General features: G+C 39.5%; 2 protein-coding genes across 3 annotated transcripts in view; one reads left to right on the top strand and one right to left on the bottom strand.

The window, feature by feature from the left end:
- Positions 1-5,587, top strand: part of LOC121510986 (serine/threonine-protein kinase MARK1-like) — a 54,506-nt gene extending 48,919 nt beyond the window's left edge. Inside the window, exons 13-18 of one of the 2 annotated variants that reach the window (XM_041789437.1) lie at positions 448-629; positions 1,673-1,767; positions 1,908-2,048; positions 2,179-2,430; positions 3,758-3,802; positions 3,928-5,587. In XM_041789437.1, coding sequence (XP_041645371.1) covers positions 448-629; positions 1,673-1,767; positions 1,908-2,048; positions 2,179-2,430; positions 3,758-3,802; positions 3,928-4,270 — 1,058 coding nt within the window. In that variant the 3' untranslated portion in view covers positions 4,271-5,587. Of the gene's footprint in view, positions 1-447; positions 630-1,672; positions 1,768-1,907; positions 2,049-2,178; positions 2,431-3,757; positions 3,803-3,924 lie in introns of both variants that reach the window. The other variant, XM_041789436.1, reaches the window with a different exon arrangement.
- Positions 5,588-8,051: 2,464 nt separating this feature from the next.
- LOC121511356 (leucine-rich glioma-inactivated protein 1-like) lies at positions 8,052-20,418 on the bottom strand. The gene is made up of 8 exons (XM_041790005.1): positions 19,634-20,418; positions 19,404-19,475; positions 18,807-18,878; positions 18,647-18,718; positions 14,610-14,681; positions 14,062-14,231; positions 11,412-11,576; positions 8,052-9,770 (listed from the first exon to the last, which is right to left on the bottom strand). The coding sequence occupies exons 1-8, from the start codon at positions 19,819-19,821 to the stop codon at positions 8,953-8,955; spliced, it is 1,629 nt and encodes a 542-aa protein (XP_041645939.1). The 5' UTR covers positions 19,822-20,418; the 3' UTR covers positions 8,052-8,952.
- Between the last annotated feature and the right edge of the window lie 4,254 nt (positions 20,419-24,672).

The following is a 24,672-nucleotide window of genomic DNA, read 5'->3' as shown; positions in this document are numbered from 1 at the left end:
TCACAAACTGCTAATCCTAAGCAGTAATAACAAGTGACTCCACCTCAAAACTGCACATGTGGTCGAGCAGCTTCCTCTTGTGTTGTGTGGGACCTTTGTGACTGGCGCCATCTGCTGGCTGGGTGCCTTCCTGCAGCTTCCTCAGGAGCATGAGGAGGGAACAGCTTTGCTTTGTGGCAGCTCACCTTGACTTCTATATCTGTTCAACGTATCAGACAAAGTGTTGTTGCAGAGTTTAATAATGTTTTATGTACATCATGTTTATATTAATGTACTGTATGATGTCTAAATCCTGGCTTTGAGTGGCTTCGCTTGATGCTATTTGTAACAAAGACAGTGTCATTGTTTGTTTCGTTTGGTCCAAACATTTTTGATACTTCAGTCCTAAAATAAGAACATTTGTTGGGAAGGATTTAAGTATTTTTTTTTGTATTTGTTTCTCCTTAGTTGGTCCATCTGTGCCCCCGGCGGTGTCGTATACGAAACGTGGCCAGGCCTTGAGTGTGGAAAGTGACCACAGAGAGGAGTGGGATGGAGCACGCAGGCTGGAGCTCAACACCTCAAAAGGAGATGTGCCCGCATCACCACTGGGTGTGCAGGAGAGGAAGAAAACTACAAGTGCTGTAGGGGTAAGTGGTAGTACCTGTTGTTTTTCAGCATATCATGAAACAAAAGGTCCCAAGCTTGCATGGATTTACATGTCAACATGTGCACAACAAGGGTAGTAAAATAAAGAAAGGGTAGATAAACTCCATACATGTTATATTTAAGCTCTTTTTAGAGTGCAGTTCTACAGTAGCACCATATTAAAGCTCTGTCATCATTGTGCTTTTTTGCATTCATACCAATTCCATAACAGTTAAATACTGGTACCCCAATTTGTGATTCTTATGGTGTGTTAATAGGGTGTTTTGGTATTTTTGAAGTTTGGTTGTTAAAGGTACTGTAACCAGTGAACACAGCCCCTTTCAACAGAATATGTAAATTGTAGACATTTCAGTAATGCTTTAACTTGAAATATGTCAAAATACAAGTTTAATACATTCATTTTTTGCAGCAGGAGAAATTTTTTGTACATTTTGCAAACATTCAAGTGCCAAATGGTTTACATAAATTGTCCTTTTCATGTTTCAAGTAAGTTTTTCTCTTGTCATGATGGGGTGCTGTGTAGATTAATGAGAATATAAACTCATTTTTCCAACTGTAGCATCAGGCTGAAACATTAAAAAAAAGAAAAAAAAGAAAAAGTGAAGGGGGTCTGAATACTATTGATTGCAATGGACTGTATATATTCCTAAAAACAAAAAAAAAGCAATATAAAACAGATAGAATTACACAGCTGTAATTGGATTTTTAAAAATGGCTTATCCTTGATTTGGACTAATGAGATGCCTAAGTAAGGAGGTTAAATGTGAAGACCCATAAAATAAAAAGGGCAAAAGTATAAATAAACATTAGAAAATTATGCAGAAAATCTTTTAGTCTTTTTGAAAAATAATCACCAAAACACAGGAAAAAAAGTCTTTATGCACAAAAAATCCTGGGGTAGGTTGATTTGTCCTCCACTTATTCTGTTTATGCAGCTAAAATATTGGTATGACCCACACCCTCTATATTTTCTGCCTTCTGCCAAACAATCCCTATTCTCAAGCTTTCTTTTTCTCTACATTAGCAGACCAATGGATCAATGACTCGCAGGAACACGTACGTGTGTGAACGATCCTCTACTGACCGATACTCGGCTATTCCTAATGGAAAAGACAGCAGGTAAATTCAAACACAATAAACTGCAGATCTAGCAATGTCTGTGTTTTTTATTGCACTGACTGGTTTTTATTCTAGTCTTGAAGCACATAATTTTACAAAAACACAAGTTTTGGCCAATTGTTATCATCATTGTCCTCCAGTTTAACAGAGGTGTCAGGGAGCACCCCATCGACTGCAATGAGCTCCACAAGGCCTCGTCACACCAAGTCTATGTCATCGTCAGGGCATCCTTCAAAGAGCACACTGCCCCCCATTGATGACAACACAGAGCTTAAAGCCAGGTGAGGAGCCTGATGCAGCTGTGCCATAATTTGTCTTTAGTCTTTACTTCACATGTAAACATTTGGCCACTACATGCTGATATGTCAGACTACAAAAATTTTTTAAAAAAGCGTTTTTTTCCCCTTACAGTTCGTCTCCACGGGGTCCCTCCACTTCTCCGTCGGCACACAGTATTAGCACCCCAGAGAAGAACCGTTTTCCCCGGGGCACCACCAGCCGCAGCACCTTCCACGGAGCTCAGCTCAGAGACCGGCGCAGTGCCACTTACAACGGCCCCCCGGCTTCACCCACATTGTCCCATGATACGGGAGCTCTCGCTCAGCAACGCAGGGGCACCTCCACTGGGATCATCAGCAAGATCACATCCAAGTTTGTCCGCAGGTTGGTGAAGATATCCAACTACGTATCTGATACACAGGGTTATACTTATCCCATTCTTGTTATTTCGTTGGCAGGGATTGTTAGAGGTTGAATATGCAAACATTTGGTTTGGAGTGTTGAAATCTTTTATAACCAAGTGTCTTGACAAACACTCCCTTATATGATTCTAAAATGTATTTTTATTAACTAGACAGATAATTTATGGATCCTGTTTTATATTTTGCATGTTCTGTCTGATGGAGAAATTGATGAAAGAATATGCCTGATATAACTCATTTTTCTCTTTTTTTTTTTTTTTTTTTTTGCTTATTAGAGAAAATAAAATATAGGCAGGAATGATCAGCTGTTGATTGAAAAAAATCACTAAGTTGAGAAAGCAAATACATTCTCTGTTCCTTCAAATTGTATGCAGAGAAATATAAAGATATTCATGCATTTGTCTCTGTTGAGCTCACAATTTGAATTAAATCCTCAAAAATTGTTGGAATTCTTTATTGTATTCCTAGTAAAAATGTGTTTATATCAAGTATTGACTTTTTTTCAGCATTAAAAGCAGAAAAAAGTCCCCCACTTTTTGCTTCTCTAGAAACCTTCACTCCCTTTTATATCCCCAATCCTCAATAAGCGTATTAAACCTCCACACTTTTACCCTTTGCTGTCAGCGTGACAGCCAAAGGATAGAAGCTCCTCATCCATACTGCTATTGGCTTCTTGTGTCACCTTCACGCTGGCCCACCTGGCAGAGGCTCACAGCTTTCTCTCCTTTTCTCCCCCCCGCATAGAGCTATGTCTTTCAGGTCGACCCGGAGGTAGGAGAACACAACGCTTGCTGCACCTGCCCCACCTTTTCAAAATAAAACCCTCCCTGTTCCCACTATGACTGACTTTGGCCCGTGTTTCTTTAACCCCTGACGTACTTGCCCACTACACCACACCCTTGCCTACTGACACCTTTGTTCTGCCGTGTATTTCCTCCCCTTGTGCCTCGAAAACAGACCTCACAGCTCACCTTCCTGTACTAAGCTAAGCCACGTTATTTGCTCCTCCAGTTGCTGGTTTTCTTCTTATTACTATCCCGTTTTCATGCTGAGCTAAAGAGAAGAGATCAGGCACAGATAAAGTCTTTAGAGTCACTTTTACTGCAGATGTCACAGTGACCTTAGTGTGTGCTGATCCCTGATACCCAGGACTGTGGATTCTTTCCTGGCATGATGCCTGACACCCCTCTTTTTGTCCAGTGATTATGGGGGTGTTGTTTTACAGTGGGTGGGGGTACCAATGTTAAGCCAGCTCTTGGGAGTAACAGTGTATTCCTGGTTTATTTCAGGGTGCCTAGTGAGGGAGAGGCCAGTGTCAGGACAGAAACACCAAGGTGAGACTTCTTTTGAGACTTAGATTTCCCAGAGAGCCTTTCACTCACCTATGCCTCGTCATCACCTCTCCACTTCTCTTTCTCTCTGTCTGTCCTCCGCCTTTCTTCCCCTCTTGTTCTAGAAGCGCGTCAGGTGAAAGCAAAGAGGATGGCGGTCGGGACTCCAAACCCCGCTCGCTGCGTTTCACCTGGAGCATGAAGACCACCTCCTCCATGGAGCCGGCAGAGATGATGAGAGAGATCCGCAAAGTCCTGGATGCCAACAGCTGCGATTACGAGCAGCGTGAACGCTTCCTGCTTTTCTGCGTCCACGGGGACGCCCGCCAGGACAACCTGGTCCAGTGGGAGATGGAGGTCTGCAAGCTGCCCCGCCTTTCACTCAACGGCGTGCGCTTCAAAAGGATATCGGGCACGTCCATCGCCTTTAAGAATATCGCCTGCAAAATTGCCAACGAGCTCAAACTGTGACAGCAGATGGAGTCGTCCCAGTCAGTCATTGGTGAGCTCTGGTTGCGGTCTCATCTCATCACTGGATTAGTGTCGACTCACAGGACAAAAATTCAGCACTGAAGGTCCTCGCCGCGCAGAATCAGGGTGGACTCGGCTGGTAAACGTGCAATACTGGCCACGAATGTACTGTACAGGGTAGTGGATCAGAGAGATATCACAAGGTTTAACCTCTGTGATGAAGAGACAGTAAAAACAGCAAACCTTGCCCTTTTTTGTTCTCTTCCGTCCAGCCCTCTGTCTCTCTCATCGGCCCGCTGCTCCTCGTCATAGGACACATTCATGTAACACATACAGTATGCAACAGAAGATGACCATTCTGCAATAATGTTTTCAATCTCTTTTTCTAAACGCCTACTACAAGATCTACTCTTCTCGCTGAATAATCATTAAAGTAATGAACGTGAAAATAGCCGCTTTTCCACCTATGTTAACTCAGTATATAGATCAGGCTGGAGTCATACTAAAACTATGTAAAAAGAGAATTGTACTGTATGCATAACATCTGCAGGTACTGTATTGTATATTGATTTTACGTTCTGTACAGAATTTTATTGTCGATATGTCTTTTTCATGGGATTTGAGTTCTTTCCTGATATAATTGATGTCTCTTTAACCATTATCCTTTCAGTCTGTGAGTTTTTTAATTCTTTTTTAAGAGCCACCATATGAAAATAGTGTTTTTAATTTTATTTAAAGAGCACTAAATTATTTTGTTGAATATTAAGGGATGTGCTCCCTTGCCTTTTATGTTATATTTTATTTGCCTACGGAAAAAACACTAAGTTGCACCACATAGACTTGAGTAGTACGTTCAGTTAAAACTGAAAATGTGTTCACTTTATTTTCTCTCAGCAGTAGGTCGGCCATTTTGGAGATCCGGCTGCAAATTGCACAAGTTTTCCAGGGTGATGTGTATGAACATGAGAGTATGCACCTGTATTTCTTTCGTGTTAGTTTGGTAGTCCTCAATTTCAAAAACCGCAGGGTTTAAATCAGTTGTCTTCTGAAAGATGAGTAAGGAAGGACAGGATGTCGTTATCCAAAGTACAGAGGAGGCATGAAAAGATCAACTTTGGTGCAGTCTTTCTAAAGAGCCTGCTTTAACCCTGCCAACGGTGTGATTATGCAGGTACTTGTGTATCTCCTTGCTTGTTTTTTTATTTTTAATTCAGCAGATTTTGTTGTATTTATTCCATTACATTGTAATGTGCTGCTTTGTAGAATTGAGGCGTGCACTTTGTTGGAGAAAATAAAAAAGGATTTTATTTGTTTGTATTCATTTTCACTTAATTTCTCATATTCAAATAACATGATATTCGAAATCCATGATATATCTCCACCGTGCATGTAATCTCTCAAAAACATGAGCAGAGATGAGCATGTGTGTTTTTTGTGTGCGTTCCTGTATGAAGCAGTGTGACAGAGAGAGCACAAGCTGTTAGGTGGATTGAACCAATAGGTCCTCTGTGCAGGATGGGGTAGTTTTTCTATCAAATTAAACCAAGATGGCCTTGTTGAAAAAAATCCCTGCTCTGATTGCTTCTGGTAATAAAATTTAGACTGATCTGTTGCTGCTGCTGGACAGTGCTCTTCATCATCCTCGTTCAAATACCCAAACTTTGTATCAAGTCCTTTAAGTTGAAAATATTACTCCAGTTCTGAAACCAGCAGGATTATTTGTCTTACTACATGAGGTGTTTTGTTGCATTATGAGGGTCAGCTCAATATTATAAATAAAGGTAAATTAAATATCAACATGACGTGTTCAAATGTAACTTTGGGAAAATTCGGGTTTTGGCAAGAACCTTAAATAAATTGAGTTGTTTGGAGAAGAAATGTGCTGTATCTGCTTTATAAAGCAGATAGTTTTATCATCTTGGCAAAGTATTGATGTACAGTCATGGACGAACGTATTGGCACCCCTGGAATTTTTCAAGAAGATAAACCATTCTCCCAGAAATTGCTGCAATTAAAAATGTTTTTGGTACTCACACCTTTATTTTCTTTATGTGCATTGGAACAACACAAAAAATCAGAAGAGAAAAGCCAAAATTGACATAATTTTACACAAAACTAAAAAATGGGCTGGACAAAATTATTGGCACCCTCAACTTAATATTTGGCTGCACACCCTTGGAAAAAATAACTGAAACTAATCACTTCTTATAACCATCAACAAGCTTCTTACACCTCTCAACTGGATTTTTGGACCACTCTTTTGCAAACTGCTCTAGGTCTCTCAGATTTGAAGGGTGCTTCTTGCAACAGCAGTTTTAAGATCTCTTCATAGGTGTTCAAAGGTATTTAGATCTGGACTCATTGCTGGCCACTTCAGAACTCTCCAGCACTTTGTCTCCAACCATTTCTTGGTGCTTTTTGAGGTTTGTTTGGGGTCATTGTCCTGCTGTCCCACATGGAAAAATTCAACATTTTAAAATGTTTTTATTGAAAATAGCCCAGCATAATAATCCTACATTTACTTGTCCTTGGGGGATCTATGTATAACCTGTCCATTATTATAAGGCTGTATTAGGGCCACTTCAGAAAAAAATTTATAATGAAGAGGAACTAGTGAGTTTTTAGAAAAAAAAACCTCGAAATTCTCTTTTTTACTTTAACATAGGAACCAAAACTTAAAATTATCTGGTGTTATAAAGTTGGAAGTGAACCACTGTTTGCAGTTTGGTTTCTTGTAAATTTTTGACTTCACTGTTGTAAATTTATGATGCTAAAATCTTTAAATTTCAGAGTTTATATTGTCAGAATTTAAGACTTTAAACTCAGAAATTTTGAGTTTTTCCTGTAAATTTACAACTTTTCAACTCTGAAATTCTGAGTTTGTCTTCTTGTAAATATACCACTTTATTGTCTCAACCCTTATATTTTTTTGTCTGCAAAAATTGACCCTTTTCACAAAATTAGCATGTCCCATTTATTGTTTTATCTTCTAGGTTGACCCTAGTACACAGTTGTTATGTTTCTTATTATGTTACTTCAAAACTATTTTCACATTTATTCTGACAAATCAGAGCAGACAGGGCCCCCCTTAAATTTTTGGTGACTGGACCACAGGTTGGGAACTGCTGCGTTTAATAAGTCATTTATTCAAGGTATGTCAGTTTTTTTTATCAGTTTATTTTAAACTAAGTTGTAATCATAGTTTAGTGAGCATCTTGCTTTTATTTTTATAGTGTAGCTAATTAATGTTAAGAGAAATAGTATTTTGAGTAGAGGTGAAAACTAAATTGTGAGGACTTATTGACTAAAACTGGACTAAAATATTTGACTTTTTGTCTTTTGAGTTTGGGTGAAAATGACTCAAATTTGACTTAAATGGAACATTTTCATCAAAAGACTAAATTTAAAATTAGTCAGAATTATCAAAACCATTAATGTACATATATCCTCACATCTAGTTTCCTGTGATAATGCGTGATTCATGATTGTTTTCTCAATGTCTTGACTGTATATCTTACCTTGTAATGGCATGCTTGTTTGCCTGTGATGGCGAGTTTCTCTTTGGCTGGTGTCATGGAAAAACTTGTTGAATGACATCCCAAGATCCTGAGATCCAGAAATCAAGATCTTAAAACAACCAATTAAATTCAGAGTGAAAACAGTAATGCGAAATGTATAGATACATGACCTATTGGGGCTTCTGTAGTTTTGCCTTGAGGATTCGGTATCTGTATTTCAAACCCAACACAGCGCTAGCAGGGAGCTCAGATGAGAGATAACATTTAATAATGTAAACTTTTATTGATTCTAAACAGCATGATATTAGTTAACTTAATTGTAATCATGACAAACGCTTGTACACATGTTAGTCAAACATTATGAAGAATATCCTCTGTTTGTCATTTCAGGTCCATTAAGTGTGAGAAAATAGTTCCAAGTGTCCCCAAAAATCTCCCCCATAATTCTTATGAAAAACTGTATTTTCAATACTTTAACTTTAAAAACCATCAACAATAAAAGTGTAACTAGCAAGGACATTTTCAAAAGATTTTCCAACAGTTTCCAAATTAAAAACAAAAGTTTAAACAATAACTCTTAACAAATGAGTAGCTAACTGTAGTGGTCCCTCTTAAACTTACAAAAGTGTCACTCAAATACAAATCTTTAAGCTTAAAAGTGAAAAGAGAAAAAATTTGTAAACATTTCGTTTTGGCAGATTTGTTCAGTTAAATATGTTAATAGGTTAAAAAGTACCATTTCATTATTAATTTCTGTAGATAAATATATGAGATTACAAATGTATAAACATTGCTGAGTCACATGAAAAGCCGAACACAGAAAAATAACCTACTGGCCGATGCGACATTGAATGGATCTATGGGCATGGGTGCTGCATTCATCAGGATGAGATGGCCTGTGTGAGGCCCTGGTCATGCATTAATGTCTTGGCAACATACCGGGTCTAATCCTAGCTTGAGTAGGCATTCAACTCCGCATCCATCTCAGCCAGATGGGTTTGGTTGAGATGCATGCATTTGTATTAACATTCACTCGATTCATTTGAAGATTTTAGAGAAGAGAAATGCCTGCCATGCTCAATTTAGGATCAAATTATCCCTCTCTGTTTTGTTCAGCAATCTCAGAAAACACTCAAATATTCAACCAGTCACGAAAGAAAGGGCTCAGTTGCTGAGATCGATGACCAGGTGCTCATAAATCTGAGTTTTCCCTTTGAAGCTTGACGCCAGCAGGAACTGTCGGTTGTCTATGGAGACTGGCGAGAAGGCCCTGGGTGCCTGGATGTTCACCTCCTGGAAGTGGACGAACTCGCCTTTCTTTGCATCCCAGCGGTACACCTGTGTGAACGAGTAATCGCTGCCCAGGATGGCGTACTGCCAGCTGCCCACAGTAAAAGGCTGGAATACCATGGAGCCTCGAGAAGGCATGGTCTGCAGCTCCCTGAAGAGCGCCCCGTCCCAGCGCATCACTTTGGAGTCGCCGATGAAGCGCGTCAGACAGATGTAGAGGTCTGATTTGACCTGGAAGTGCTTCACTGCGTAGACATCCTCCATCTCTGGGATGTCTGTGCGCCTGTCGAACAGCTTGGTGGTCTTGTTCCACTGGTAGATGACCGGCCTCTGAGAGCTGCTAGACAAGATGAGATGCGGTTTGGAGGAGATCTCCATGTACTCCACGTCGGTGTCTCTGTACCACGGGTGGAGCGACTGATGAGAGTAGAAGCCGTTGCCGTTCCACTTGTAGATGGTAGTGGATCCTGCTTTGGAGCTGTCAGCTATGACGAAGAATGATTCTCCATCAATGCGGAACGTCTCAACGTCATTTGGTTTGCGGATTTTAAGGATGTCAATGCCTTGGAGCTTTATGAATTTATTGGCAGATGTGTCACGCTTGTAGATGTGTGAGCCGCCAAACAGCTGAGCCACAATGATAAAGAGCTGGTTATCAATGACCAGTGGTTTGCAGATGACGGTGGATGTGCCTAGAGAAGAGAAAGAAAGGACATACAGCTTGTCTTTTTTGCTTGTGGTGGTGCCTTAATTAGACTCCCTTGTCAGACCAAAACCAGGATTCCTGTTACCCTTTTACAACATGCTTAAACTCAACATTGGATCCTGGTAAGAATGCCAGTCATTGCAGCAATTTTATACAGTAATTTATTAGCCCCATAAAACGTTGACATGTCTGGAAGATTATGGAGTGATAATAATAAACAAAGTGGCTGGTTTATATTTGTCAAATCAAAAACTTACAAGCAGTTACCTGTGGTAGTTTTAACTAAAGCCACTTATGAAGTACAAAAAAACTAGAGTGTTTATATCTCAGGGTTAAACATTTCAGAGTTGAATTTAACTCCCAAAGTATATTTTAACTTCATTCTGAGTAGTGTTGATCCACTAGTGTTAGTTTAACTCTGTATACCCTGGGGTCTATGTGAGCAGAGCCCTACCATCATGCCCTTTAGCAGAGTGTTAAGAAGTATTTCAGATGTTTGCATGTTATACAGTGACCCCTGCTGGGGTTGTTTGATACATTATTCTGGTGGGTTGTTGCTGTTTTTGATGTGAGACCTACAGATTTTCAACAGTTTCTGCAGCTCTGTAGTATTTTAAAATGTTTAACACTTTCAAAAGTGTAGTTTAACTATATATAGGCTCATTTAAAGAGCTACATTTAACTCTTTATGAGTTCAATTAACACTGTCAATTTTTCTGTATATTTATCTTCATTACAGAGTTGCGACTTTACCTGAACAACCTGGTTGGAGATCTATTTTCTTTTTTTATCACCAATAAGGAAAGATCATATTTTACTGAACTACTCTACAGTAGCTAATTTGTACTCAGTACTTAAAATAAATATCAAATCAAATACTTTTCACTTTTACTTGAGTGGATTTATAGACCAATACTTTTACTTTTACTTCTACATAAGAGAATTTTATCCAGACTAACTGTACTTTTACTTGAGTACAACAGTCATGTCTTTTTCCACCTGTAGAAATTAGTAGCAAATTACCAAGAGTTATTGGACTTGGTAAATGAACTTGAGCTTGTGCAGCTGTTTCTAATCATCTGATTACTCAAGGCACTTTCTACATCACCTAAAAGGTAAAGGGGGCATCACACTAGATCTTTCCCCCTCAATTACAGTGGGAGTACAACCTCATTTCAGGCTTGTCGCAACTGACTATTTGTCCAAAAAATACTCAAGTATGCAGTGTCAATACAATCATTTTACTGTTCCCTATTGTGTCTGGAGTATTATAATGTTAAAAATCTGATGAAACATTCCTCATGTTTTATGGTCTCCTACTGTAAGACTGTAAGAGCGTAAGACAGCATTTCCAACATGACCACCGTTTTTTGGACTTCAAAGGTCAGTTTCAGAATCCACTGGGTGACATCACTGAGACTACAGCAATGTTTTATACTTTTAGTTGTTAGCAATTTGTGTCTTCCAATCCAGGATGTGTTTTTCTACCACTCTGGTATTGGAAAATTACTTGCTGGTATTGGTTAATACTCAAGACTTTGTAACTGAAACAGTATCAATAGAAAAAAAGGTATCGAAGCAAATGATCTAATAAGTTGAAATAACAGATTTTAGTTTTTTCACTTACTGTCAATATCATCAAAGTGTCTGAAGACCATCTCCACATGATCCCACTCGAGAAAGCTGCATTTCCCAATGAAGGGCTGAGCAAACACCACATACTGGTCACTCCCAAAGGAAAAGGCCTCCACTGATATGGACTCAAACTTCAGGGACTGGTAGGAAGCAAACTCTGAAAGGGAAAAAGGTCGAGGTATAAGGCTCTAATCGTGTTAGGGTAATACACAGCACCCCTGACTGGACATTTCTGGTTAGGCATAAACATGGGCACCTAACCAGGACCCCCTTTTCAGTTGGGACTTCCTTGATGTATACCTGGTGCTCCTGCTTGTTCTTGTGGTTATTCCTTGAAAACTCACCTCCAATTTCCAGATAACTGGCTTTGTCTGCAGCCAAGTGTAAGTCATTTTTAATTTAACATTTGTGAGTGTTTTACTTGTTCCCTTTGTCAGATTAATGCTATCATTAGCTCTTCTGCTAGTAAACCAGTACCTCAATATACAACTAAAAGGATGGGTTGTGTTCCTCAGATTTTACAATGCAGGTGGTTAAATGGGTTTTTTCCCAATTTTTTAATGACTGTGGTCTATTTATTTTATTGACCTAATTCCTTCACATCATAACAGTATTTCTGTGAGTTCATCTGAGGTATTTTCATGTTTTATTGTAAACTGCAATGTTCTCCAGCTGAAGCCATAAACTGAAGTAATATTTTTGCTTTAGAAACAACTCATACTCATACAAACAACTAATACTACTAATAAAAGACAATGTCTCACCAGCCCTTTTCATGTTTACAGTCTCAATAATTTCCAGACAAATACAGGACATCATGGTTCCAATAATTTCCTGAATTAACCTCTAAACATGTAACTCAAATCATAAGATAGTCAGTGTTGGATGTGATCTTTTAACTGGAAATTCTTTGTGTAACTGGAGCATCTTGATAGTGCATGTAGGAGGAGGGATCTTCATAGGGACTTGGATCACTGAGTTAGTATCACAACAACATGCATGAGAACAGCACAGTCAAAACATCAGTATAAAATGCTGATACATGCTGTCATTTCTGCAAAATGCAGCAGCTACCGTCAGGCATTATATGCACCCTACCTGATTAAAATAAAAATTTTCCCTATTCATTGTATACTGCAAGCGTCCACTTCAGTGGGTTAGAGAGTAACTCAGACCATGCTGATGGTAACCTGACACACCAGATCGACTGTTTCAGATATCCACTGCATTAATATATTTTACATTCATCTGGGAAAGCTCCCATAGAAAAGGTTTGGGGAAATTTTCCTAAAAATTCTCAGAAGGGATTGGAGGAACATTCTGTCTGTCATATTCATGACAGGCCAATCAGACCACATAAAAAATTATGCGTGCAAGCTTTCAGTTTGGCTCTTTCCTCTTTAAAAAAAATGTTGGCCAGTTCCAATTAAAGTGCATACGTGCTAACAGTTACTGTGGCAGCAAACACTGGACACAACAGCAAAACACACCTATTATTATCGCAACCCATGCCAAAGAAGACTGGGAGAAGAGTGAAAACATCTTTTCTGTCATAAAAAGCTTCCTGTGTTGCTCTCTGGCCTTGTTTTACTAAAGAAATGTGGTCACAATTTTGACAAAACTGTCGCTGTGGCTAAGTCCGAGTGAATCATTCCACTAGTAGCCACTGTATCAACCACTCACACAACAACTAATCCTTTCCTCCCATAACTGTCACAAACAGGTCAGCGGAAGAGCGAAAACATGTTCCCCATCATGACCAGCTTTAAGTGTATTTTTATTCTTTATTTCATGCAGAAACGTGGTCAAATTCTGGTAAAATTGGTGCTATACTAGAGCTATGGCCAAGCTAATCACCGCATAGGAGGTAGCCATTGCAAACAGCTTCAAGTACAACTAAACTCTGCCCATAGCCACCGCCTCATTCTCCCCAAATGGCGCTGATTGTATCACACAGTGGTCAGTTTGGCACAAACGTTGTGGACTGGAGCTTTTAAAGATGGATTTGCCTGATGACAGTTCTGAAGCCTGGTAAATCTGTCTGCTTTGCAAGGTTAGGCTGATGGGTCCACTTTTTAAGAGCTTTTCTACCTCACTTGGTCATAATCCTTCACTCAAAGAAAACTGTGATACACTGTTAAGTAAATAATCCTCGAGAAGCACTGGTTTGATTTAAGACTCATTAACAGAAAGTGAACAGCGGAGGTGGGCCAAGTTTCTTGTGTGCTAAGGCTCAGTATTTACAACATAAGTGTAGGCTGGTAGGTAACCTACCGTAATGATAGCTAGCAGTAGTGCATTTCCACATGGCAGAAACAGATGGCATTATAAAAACTATACAGCTGCACAGACACTTCAACATCATGGACCTTGCTGAATGCAATACAAATCTTTACAAAGGAAGACAGTTTCAACCCCTTCTCCTCTGGTGGACCCCCAAAAACGCTGTGTCTTATACACCGGTGCAATTTATTGTCTGGATTTCCCCTCCCACACAGTTTCAGGAAACTTTAGAGTGTAGTGCACATGTGAAAGGAGCTAAAGTGATCTAACCTGACATAGTAAATAACACTCTTTGACACATTCAACTCTAAATGTAGCATTTGAAAACATTGAGAGCAGCAGTAGTTTCTCAACTGCACCTGTTGTGATGCAGTCAAACGATTGTGGTACCAGATCGTTGATCTTCTTGTCCATCTGTGAGGCCGGGCCTTTGCAGTAAATCTGGTCTACTGTGGCGTTGGTGTTATATATCCACTCCACCAGCCATTTGAGCTTACAGTCACAGGTGAACTGGTTCCCTCGCAGATCTCTGAAAGGGACAAACAATTGATTTCATTATCAGCGCCCCCCTTCAGTCCCTAAACAATGTACATATGATGGCTTTGCTCTGTAGCCCCCACAGCTTTACTCTGAGCTCAAATTAATATCAAGATGGAGTACAAAAGAGCACTGACGGTCTTCAGGGTGTGATGGATTGCTAACTATCTTCTCCTCACTGCCGCATGTAATTTTAATGGTGCTAAAAGCACCACCCACACATTCTTCAAGCCTTGGCTGAAGAGGAATAATGACACAGTGCACTAAATATAGCAGAGCTCATCTTTCACAATAGCATCGATTATGCTTCAAGTTATGTAACACTGCAATTTTTTTCCATTTTTTGAAGATAATGTAGGGTCACACTCACACTTTTGTCAAAGCCTCGAGACCCTTGAACAAATCCTTGGGCAGAGTCTCCAGATTGTTGTAGGCCAGACTCCTGAAAAAGAAAAGCAAACAGCAGCTTTACTGTGACAATCATCCTATAGTAGTATTATTGTTTTGTCATGAATATAATAGATCTACCACAAGTGTTCGTATTAGATGATAGAATCCTTTAGGGCCTGTTTTAATGTGCATTTGTACTTAAAAATTTTACATTTTGCAGGATTTTCTTGCCATGTCACGCAAAGTTATAACCTTGCAAAGCAGATGGACACGCCCATTTCCTTGTTTTTCACTGGCGAATCCATCTTGTTAACCACCCATCTGAAACATTTGGGCCCGATTAGAAAGTGACAGGACCAGTCATCAACGAGGGGCAGCACTTTCAGGCGCAGCAGAGTCGTGACGTTAACAAGCAGCAGCAAGAGCTGGTGCAGTTATGGAGGAAGAGATTAGTGTGGATGCTGCTAAAGCGCCAGTTTTATCAGAACTTGACAACATTTCTTTGTTAAAAGAAGAACAAAGAACAGCAGTGAGTTGTTTACTTTTCAACAATGACAAAAGTCGAGTACTCACATGTCTATAGTTGCCATATTTCGCGTTATTCCTTAGTAGCTGTGCACGCACAGCTCAATAACTGCTAGGTCACGTGTTTTGTTGCTCTTATTGGCCCGTAGAGATGTGATAGACAGAACGTTCATCCAATCACTCTCAGAGTATTTTTTCAAATCCTCTGCCTTTTCTCAAACATTTCCTATTGAAGCTTTCCCAGATGGATGTGTGAAACAAATCCATCTGGCATGTCAGGTTAACAAAGTTATCTAATAAAGAACATCAGTATTGCCACCTTGGAGACTGGGGGCAGGAACATTGCTTACTGTGAGTTTGAAGAAACATGAAGCTATTTTTAGAGCTGCCTTCTCAGCCATTCCATGGCTTTCTGTGTCACAAAAGTCTGGAAAGAAGTAGTTTTAGCTGTTGAGGAGTTCTCTTTCCTAGAGACTCTTCATGATCATGCCATCTTGTTTTATTTAGTCTTTAATCAATCAAATGGGTAACTGAATGGGTTTTGTGCTGACATCAAGTAAAGGATGCAACACCAACAGGGCGAGACAAGTCTCTTCTCATCCTGTCTGGGTTCCTTTCTGTGATAACAGCCTGTTCACTGTACATTATCCTGCCTACTACACACACAAAACTAACTCAGGAAATCATTGATTAGAAGTAGGGATGCACAGTATTGGATTTTTTCAAAATCTGATATGCTGACATTTCCAAATTCCTTTCAGCTGATACCGATATTTAAATAAAGTTCAAATCTAAAACTTAAGGCCTTAAAAGACAAAATGTAAACATTAAGTATGAATGAATTAACAACTTTCAGTGCTTAAAACAAACTTTAACGTTTAAGGAATGAGGATGAACAAAGAATGACTTCAGCTGACGTAGGTCAGTTGTTCTAGCCTCAAATCTCATTAACTTATTCATTCATACAGTCAATATTTACAGCTGATATAGGCTTATATTAACAGCTGAGACTGTCAGACTCACTGTAACTGCTACTGGTGTTGAGTATTACAACAAAACCAAATAGTTTTATACATGTTTGAATTTTTATACTGAAACAGAGGCCTATAGATGACTATAGCTGGGAGATTTTAGCTGGAAATGAAAACAATAGAACAGAAAATGAGTATTTTACACTTGTTTTTATTAGGAAGAGTCTAGGTTTTTCCAACTGAAGACTCCAAAAAGGATCCCAGCTGGCAGACATTTTTCTATATAATATTGCTAATAACTGCCTGGAAAAAAGACATAATTACAGCAAATACAGTGGACTATTGAGAACAACAACAGTAAATTTGAAATCATACCAAACTTGTCCATAGAGCTTTATGGATGTTATTCTGCTTCTGGACTAAATATCTGACTGGATTTAGATTGTGTGGACTCTTTCTTCGATGGAATATTATGGTCAGAAGAATACAGGAGAGCTTCTAACGGTGGGCTGTATCTCATTGATTATTGTTTGTTTGTTGTCTAAGAAATGCATTAACTGTGGCTGCTGCTGTGATTTAATCCTGATGGGGTTTATATGGTCAAAATCCTTAGAAATAGAGCTTTCTGGTGGTGTATAACTTGTTTTATTAACATTTTTCAAATTACTGAATAGCTGCAAAAAAATCTGCCAGCCCTCCAGTGGGCCGTTGGATTTTTATAGGTTTAAAAAAAGTGTCAAAAAAGGGTAGCATGAGGGAAAAACTTGTTAAATGTGGCAAAAATAGGTTAAAAGAGGCAAAAATTGCTAGGAAAAAGTGGTCTGATATCATGCCAATAATATTGCTCATCCCTAGAAACAGTATCTGGTGTGTTAATGAAACTTGACATTATGAGCCGAATGGTTTGGTTCTATTTGGTCAATTCACATTACTAACACTACCAAAAAAGGCTTTATTCTGTTTTAAGGGTTTGATGTTATAAGCTAAGGCTCAGACTACATCTTTTGCTACCATTTAGTTTTAGAACAGCTTTAACTTAAAGTTCATTTATCATCATTCTACCAGTGTATTTGAGTTGTATATGTGAAAAGGACAGAAATAAATTAAATCAAACTAGAATTAATTTGTTTATTTTTGCTGCTTTGGTACTAATAATTCTAATTTAGGTTTGAAATAAAATATGGTTATCATAGCTCAACTTTACAATTAGTCCCACATGAGGCCAGGCCCCTGTAAGCCCTCCCCCTTCCCTCCTTATGAGCAGCTAAAGCCCAGTTCAGACCAAAGATGTGCAACGAGACCATTTTAGAATGTTGCTGGTGAGAGTGGCAGCGGTCTGAACTGAGTTGTTGCAGCTTAAATCAAGCGGTCTGATGCGGTCGCCGTGATTCAGCTTGTCAAGTCGCAGACGGCTGGTTTTAGCATGTTGTACATTTCTGTGCTGAATATTGTCACTCAGTGCTTTGGTTTTATGAACAAATTAACATACACTTTAAAGTTTAAAGAATAGGATAAACAAAGAAAGACTTCAGCAGACCTAGGTCTCATGTGCCAGCCCCATTTCACCCCCTTATGAGCTGCCGTGGCCCCTTAGAATCCATAGTTAGCACTGTGTCCAGTGGTTAACTCTGTCTGGAGCCTTCATAGCTAGCTTCCACTATCCACATTGTGCTGAAAATGTCTTAAGACGAGCTAACTTAGCTGTTGCATTAAACTGAACATTTTCACTGATAGTTAAGTGAGACGGTGCAGAGCTGCATGAATCGGTGCCGCACTTGACTGAGTTTTTCTGCCCTGTCATGTTTGAGTCTGCTGACATTTTCTTCCCCCTTCAGCAGTCCCTAAATGCCACCAGGGCCAAAAGTACAATCTGTCATGTGTTTACTTCAGGTGCCAGTTTCAGATTTGTTGATTTCTCTGTGATAACATACATTTTAAGCTATTTTATCCTCATTTCACTGCAGTTTTCCTCGCTTTCTTCTCCTTCCACAGTAAACAGACCACGTCAAGTTAACTGGACTTGTTTCTGCAGATTGATATCATTACACTTAGACCTCCTGAGTAGCAAAGTCCCCAGCAATAACCTGCATTTCTTAGTGATGGTGTGTTTTTTTCTTAATATCAGTTATCCATCGAGAAATAGCAAATGGTTGCTGTGCATGCCTGGCCAATCAGAATCACATATTTAATACAGCTGTTAAATAATGAATAATTTAGTGTTTCTTCTAGCTTTTATCTTGATCTGGAGCAAAGTGACTGTTTATAGCATCAGCTGCAGGGCTGTAAGCGTATTAAGTAAGATAGTGAAGGTGGCAGGATTTGCTTCAGAATCATAATAACAGCTGTGCAGCATGCAGAGAAACGTCTGTGTTGCAATAAATGTTGTGTAATGAACTTTGTCAGCGTTTCACTGTGCTTTCCTGCACCAGCATGCATAATGTTACAATAACAGAAAGCTTTTTCATCTCTTATCGCTCACAAAGTGGCGCAATCAAGTGATAAAACAAAAGCATATACTCACAGATGCACTAAGGTTTTTAGTCCACGGAAAGCATTGGGTGAAATTGAGGAGATTTGGTTGTTTTCGATGAACCTGGAAAAGATGTTCAATTAATAAATGCATGACTCAGAGATGATAATGGGAAAAAAAGGCCCCTAAGGTACGTTTTCTATCCACTCACAGATACTCCAGATGGGGAAGGCCGAGGAAAGCATCCTCACTTATAGACTCCAGGTTATTTGCTGTGAAGAGGCTGTGCAGAGAAAGACATCCAACATATTAAAACCTTTTTCCTTTTTAACAGCTCTGTTCTTTGAAATACAGACAACCCATCTCTCTGTTTTTTATGAATAGTAACCCTCAAAAGATCAATCCTTTTTGAGGCTTTCTGTTTGTTTGTTTTGAATGCCAGGGTGACTCAGGCGATCCTCCACCCCATGAGGCAGATTAGAGAGGATTCCCTCTTCAAAAAAGGGGATTCCCCCCTAAACAAAGCTCAGTCTGAACCAGGTCTGAATCACAACATGTTCAGATACAATTTGAAGGCAAAACTTGGGTGGATGCCCAGGAGAGAAACGCTCCACTATGTTATGAAAATTCATGAGAGGAAATGAATAAGAAAGATGATTTTCAGCTCCAGTTCTCATGGTTTAAGCTCCTTATTTCTTAATGAAAGCCTCAGAAGAGGTGGGATGTCTTCAACATGAATCATGGCGTTGATCAGTGACAGCATGAAACAAAGACTGAAGAACAAAAAAGCTCCAGAGAGATTTCTCACAGGAGATGCAGGGCAGGCGTGTGGATGAAGCTCTCTTTTGGGATTTCAGTGAATTCAGACTTGACGAAGGACCTGCAAGAGACACAGACACGCTTTGAAACACACTGAAACCAGTCAGCTCCTTGACTGTGCAGCAGAAAGCCTGCAGAGCATGCTGCGTAAATATCTGCCATGGCAAGCATTGGTTGTGATTTTGATTTTAAAAAAAAATGCGTAAAAATATGACTTACAGTGATATGACATCGTTGGGAAAACCGCGGGGAATCGTGGCTGCGCTCTCACACAGCGCGTTATCTTTGGTACACGTACATGAAGCGGGACAGCGGGGCTGCCGGGCTCTCTTGCCGTCCACTACGAGTAAAACAGACGCCACTACGAGTACGCAGAGCCAGGGCGATTTTCTGCGTGTGTTTTCCATCTTTCCGGACTGCTGCGGGCACGACGTGCGCGTCGAACAGCCCTGCACATGAACCGGAGTCTCCTCTCTTCTTCCTTTCCCACTAAACCTTGCGTCGTCCGCTCTTTTCTTGTTTATCTCCGCTCAGTGCTGCCGTACGTGCCCCGCCGCTGCCGCCGATCTGGAGGTGATAAAACCGGGCGCCCCTCACGTCCACAGCGCTGTAATTGCGCTACACCCCCGGATAGAAAATCAATATGCTATCCTCTGTGACAAAAAACAAAATCTCATCAAATTCGCGCCCTAGCGGCTCAGGAAAATACCAACTGGCCCGGTGACAAACGCGATGTGACGGCAGGTGGGGATCCCAGCGGGAGCAGAGCGAGCATCTCCATCCAAAACCACGCCTATGATTGCTGAAAAACGCCACATTCGCCGTGTCAGGCAAGCTCCTGTAGGAGGAATCCACCCAATAGGCAAAGGAATGGTGTTTTTTTTCGTGAATCAGCTGGAAAGAAATCAAGCCTTGACATGAGGCAGCGGATTGCAGCGTGTGGCGCAGACGCACACGGGCTGCCTATGCGGGAAGCGGGTGGGAAACCCAGAGAAATAAATCATCATTTAAAAAAAAGCTACTGTAGTGTTGCCTTAACATCCTAAAACTACATGTTTGCAAAAAAAAAGAATGCATCAAATGGGTTTCCAAGTGGGTTATTTCTTGCTTTGCGTTCGGTTTCCATGGCGACTGGTTGATGCAAAATGTGGCTGCCTGTGATGGAGGGGTGTGGGGAAGCCCTCCTATCATCTTGACATCTGCTCTGCCTCACTCAAATCAACCCCCTCCCCCCATTATACACCCCCTCACAAACAAAGAACAGGTCTTTGCTCCCATGCTGCAACATTCTCTACATGCCATCATGTTTGTTTCACTTCACATAGCCTAATTAAAAAAAAAAAAAAAAAAAAATCCCCTCTTTTTTCACTTTTGTTGCTATGAAATTACCCCAACAGATTTATCGCTTCTTCCGTCCAAAGTGCCAAAGCCCTGTAAGGGATTCTTTCTCGTCATCTATTTTTCTCCCCAGAGTCATGAGACAATATGTTTACAGCCCCAGGCAGGCCTGCATACGTCAGACACTTCTGGGAAGAAACACGTGCAGATGCTTTTTAAAAGGTCTCTGAATGCTTCTCAAGAACTCCAGCCTTTCTCCCTCTGTTCCTGGTGTGATTACATTAGCTATCTGTTTAGCTCAATAATACAATTTGCCTGTAAAAAAAATAAAAGCCTTCCAGTTAAAGGAGCAGGGTCATGGCCTGGATGCTGCTTCCTGATGTTCTATGAGAAATGGAGAAGATGAAGTTTACGGCCGTTACCAAGGAGGAGGATACCCTAAGGAGGCCGCTGAGTTCCCAAACAGAGAAGAATTATGAAACATGGAGAAACTGGAATAGATGGGAAGCAGAAAATGTCTTTTTTTTTTTTTTTTTTTTTTTTTTGCAGCTTTTGGACTGAACAGAGAACACTGCGTATTATTGTTGTGCTGAGACATGATGGGTAGTTCTTGTGCTTCATAAATGTCATCATTCATCCCAGAATAGAACACACACTGTCCAGCAAGCATTTGACCACAGCCTCATCCACAGCTATTGATACGCCTGAGTCTCTGACTTCTGTTAATGGACTTCTAGGATGCACGGTGGATGTCAGAATTGTAGTATTTGGATGCTTTCTGATACCAGTTTATAGAAATAATAATAATGGGGACAAGTCTCCTGTCTTTAAATCTCAACTATTGATATTGAAAGCTTTCAAATAACCCTCCAGTACTATTTTACCAGATCTTTCAGTGTTAAAGCCTTAATTGTGATTCATTCAAGTCCTTTATTAGCACAAGACCGTCTCTGTCAGAATGGAGCATGTATTACAATTTCCAGTTTTAGATTTTTTTTAATTCAACTTGACTTATTAACAAAGTCTATCAATTAGGCTCATGATATAATCAAATTTCAAACATTACAGACAAAGAAACATTTCATAAAACAGAAAAAGACAGGTCTAACCCAGGATAAAATCATGCAAGGACCCCTTTTAGAAGTAGATACATGAACAGTGGCTCACTTTAGCTTAACATAGCTGTGCTAGCTATGTAGTTGATGCTACTAGCCAATGTTAAAGTTAGTTCGAGCAACATAAGCTTTGGCAAACATAGCTAAAGTCTACATAGCTACGTATTGATGTGGCTTACGTAGCTGCTTTGTGAGCTTAGCTTTAGCTCTGTTAGAAATATTGTGCAATTTAGACTTTGTGAAGGCATTTACCTGCAATATTTGGCCATTTAAAATAAAAAATGACTCAACATTTGGTCATTATGACTTCCTTTTGTTGCCTAGTGTCAAATTGAGTATGAAAAACGGTTTAACTAGCCTCACTTCTTAGTTTAAAACTCTGGTTTCATGACAACCCTGGTACTGTATAGTATCTGATTTCTGATACTTACAGTATAATCCCTATTTAAAGACCCTGTAAAGTGAAATCCAAAATTTTCATCTTAACACTCTAGATATATTGGAATATGGTTGCTGTAAACATGTAAAAACATTGAGATCTACATATGACTGAATTCTGGATTTAGACCATTAGAAAGTTTTTCACCTCTTTCCTGGCTTGGTTTCATGTGGGCGGGGGCAATATGTGGGCTCCTGATGTCATGAGCTCACAGTAGGGAATGACCCCACCCCTCTAACACAACAATATAAAATCACAGAGCAGTTCATTTTCCTTATTTTGAAGCTTAATTTTAGAAACTTTGAAATGTTTTATTTAACTGAAATTTAACCTGGGGGTTTATAACACAGTGACCTGTCACACAACAAACCTAAATAAGGATTTATTTTCACTTTACAGGGTCTTTAAAGGTAACATATCACATCCCTTTTTCACCATTTAACACAGTTTCTTGTGGTCTAAATGACTTATTTATGCCATACTTTTGTCAAAATATTATATGGAAGATATGGACCCTTGAGAGGGTTTTGACCATGGTCAAACCAACCAGGCTGTTTTTGATTGGTCAGTTATGATGCATGTCTCTTGAAATGCAGAAGAGCTTCTTCTCGCTCCACCCCTCTAGTGGGGGATGTGCTGACATGAATTCAGCTGTGTGCTTCCATAGCTGTGCTGTGGGTGGAGATGACAGGTGAAGGCAGGTGTTATAATAATGACTCATTTTTGGTAAAGCTTCAGGCAAAGGACAACTACAAACAAGGAAATGGGTTGGCTTATTTTACATTTCGAGTATATAGTACTCCAAACAACCAAATATGGATCCCCTTTGATTATTTTAATATATGCCTTAACTATTGCTGCTGTTTCTATGGCTTTAAAAAATACATTTCCAAGTATAACCTTTGTCCTTTTGATATACAGTAGGTGAAGAAACTGATATTTACACTATGAGTACTCACTGATTTATATTTCTGAATTCTGTCTAATTACTTTTATCACAACAGCAATCATTACCAGACATATATATTTAAGAACTGTCACTTTATTATGCACACCAACTTTCAGTAACCCTATTCCCAAAATAGTCGGACATTGTGTAAAATGTGAAATAAAACAGATCCCACTAATTTGCAAATCCTTCCCAAAAAAAACTTAAAATGATTTTGAATATACATACACTTTCTGAATTTGATTCCTGAACTAAAAGTCTTGCAAACTAAAAAAAAAACACCACCAACAAAAATGAACCATTAGTAACAAGTAATAAGATTGTGATTTGTCATAAAAGGAACACTCCTGAAATGTTCATTCATAATCAATAACAGTGTGATGTTCTGTACTGTACAGTTCAAGAACAAATTTCCAACATACATGGAAAAACATTAAGACATTCAACCATCTGTAGTCCTGCATAAGATGTAAACTTTCAGAGAATCTGGAGAAATCTCTGCATGTAAAGGGCCAGGCCAAAAACCAACAATAAATTTCCATGACCTTTCACCCATTCCTTTTTTTTTTTTTTTTCACATTTTACATTGTGTCCAAACTTTTTTGGATTTTGGGTTTGCAAGTCAATATCAAATCAATAAAGGGTCTAAGTTCTGTCATAAATGTTGTATTTTTATTAGGAAACAAGGTAGTCTCCTCCATAGAGAGAAAGCAGCGCATTAGTAAACACACTCATGTTTGACCTTTGCACCTACACGCTGTCTTAAGGTGTGCCGTCAGACCACAAAGCTGGCTTACCTCCTTGACGTGACCAATGGGCTTTTGAAAGTGATATTTTCTCTTCTTACTGTATGAACTATGAAGTTTGCACGCCACCTCTTAGGCACCTGCCTGAGCCAATCATACCAAGCAGATGAGCGCTTTAGGCAGTGACGCATGAATAAGATCAATGCTTCTTAAATGAGCAATTCAAAATTATCATTAGGAGACCACTCCTGCAGATATGTTAAAATTAAGTGTCTTTTGAGATCAGAAACTAAAAAGGACAAGGTATATACATTGTTTTTTTGTGAAGTTTTCCACCGTGTTTCATTGATGCATTTGGTACTGATGAATTTTAAATGGGATTGCATTGTTTTATTACAGTAGATGCAAAAAACAGCAGGGAAAAAATGAAATCTTTTAATTGAAGGGGATGTTCAAGGGATATTCACACATGACGCACAACAACATCTGCTAGCCAGTCCTACTGAGGTCAAAGTAAAGGCCAAACAGTCAAATGTCAAGGGTCAAAGTGCCTTTTTGCATGCTTCAAACGGACAGTAAAACAACAGTAATGCACAATAATGTACACCTGTCTTTCTTTTTCATACACTGTTTATTGAAATTCTTATTTTGGCCTCTTACATACACTGGGT

Source organism: Cheilinus undulatus, linkage group 6 (assembly GCF_018320785.1).
Source record: "Cheilinus undulatus linkage group 6, ASM1832078v1, whole genome shotgun sequence".
NCBI classification, from domain to species: domain Eukaryota; kingdom Metazoa; phylum Chordata; class Actinopteri; order Labriformes; family Labridae; genus Cheilinus; species Cheilinus undulatus.
Note: the sequence above shows the minus strand (reverse complement) of the source record. Positions and strands in the feature narration are given on the sequence as shown.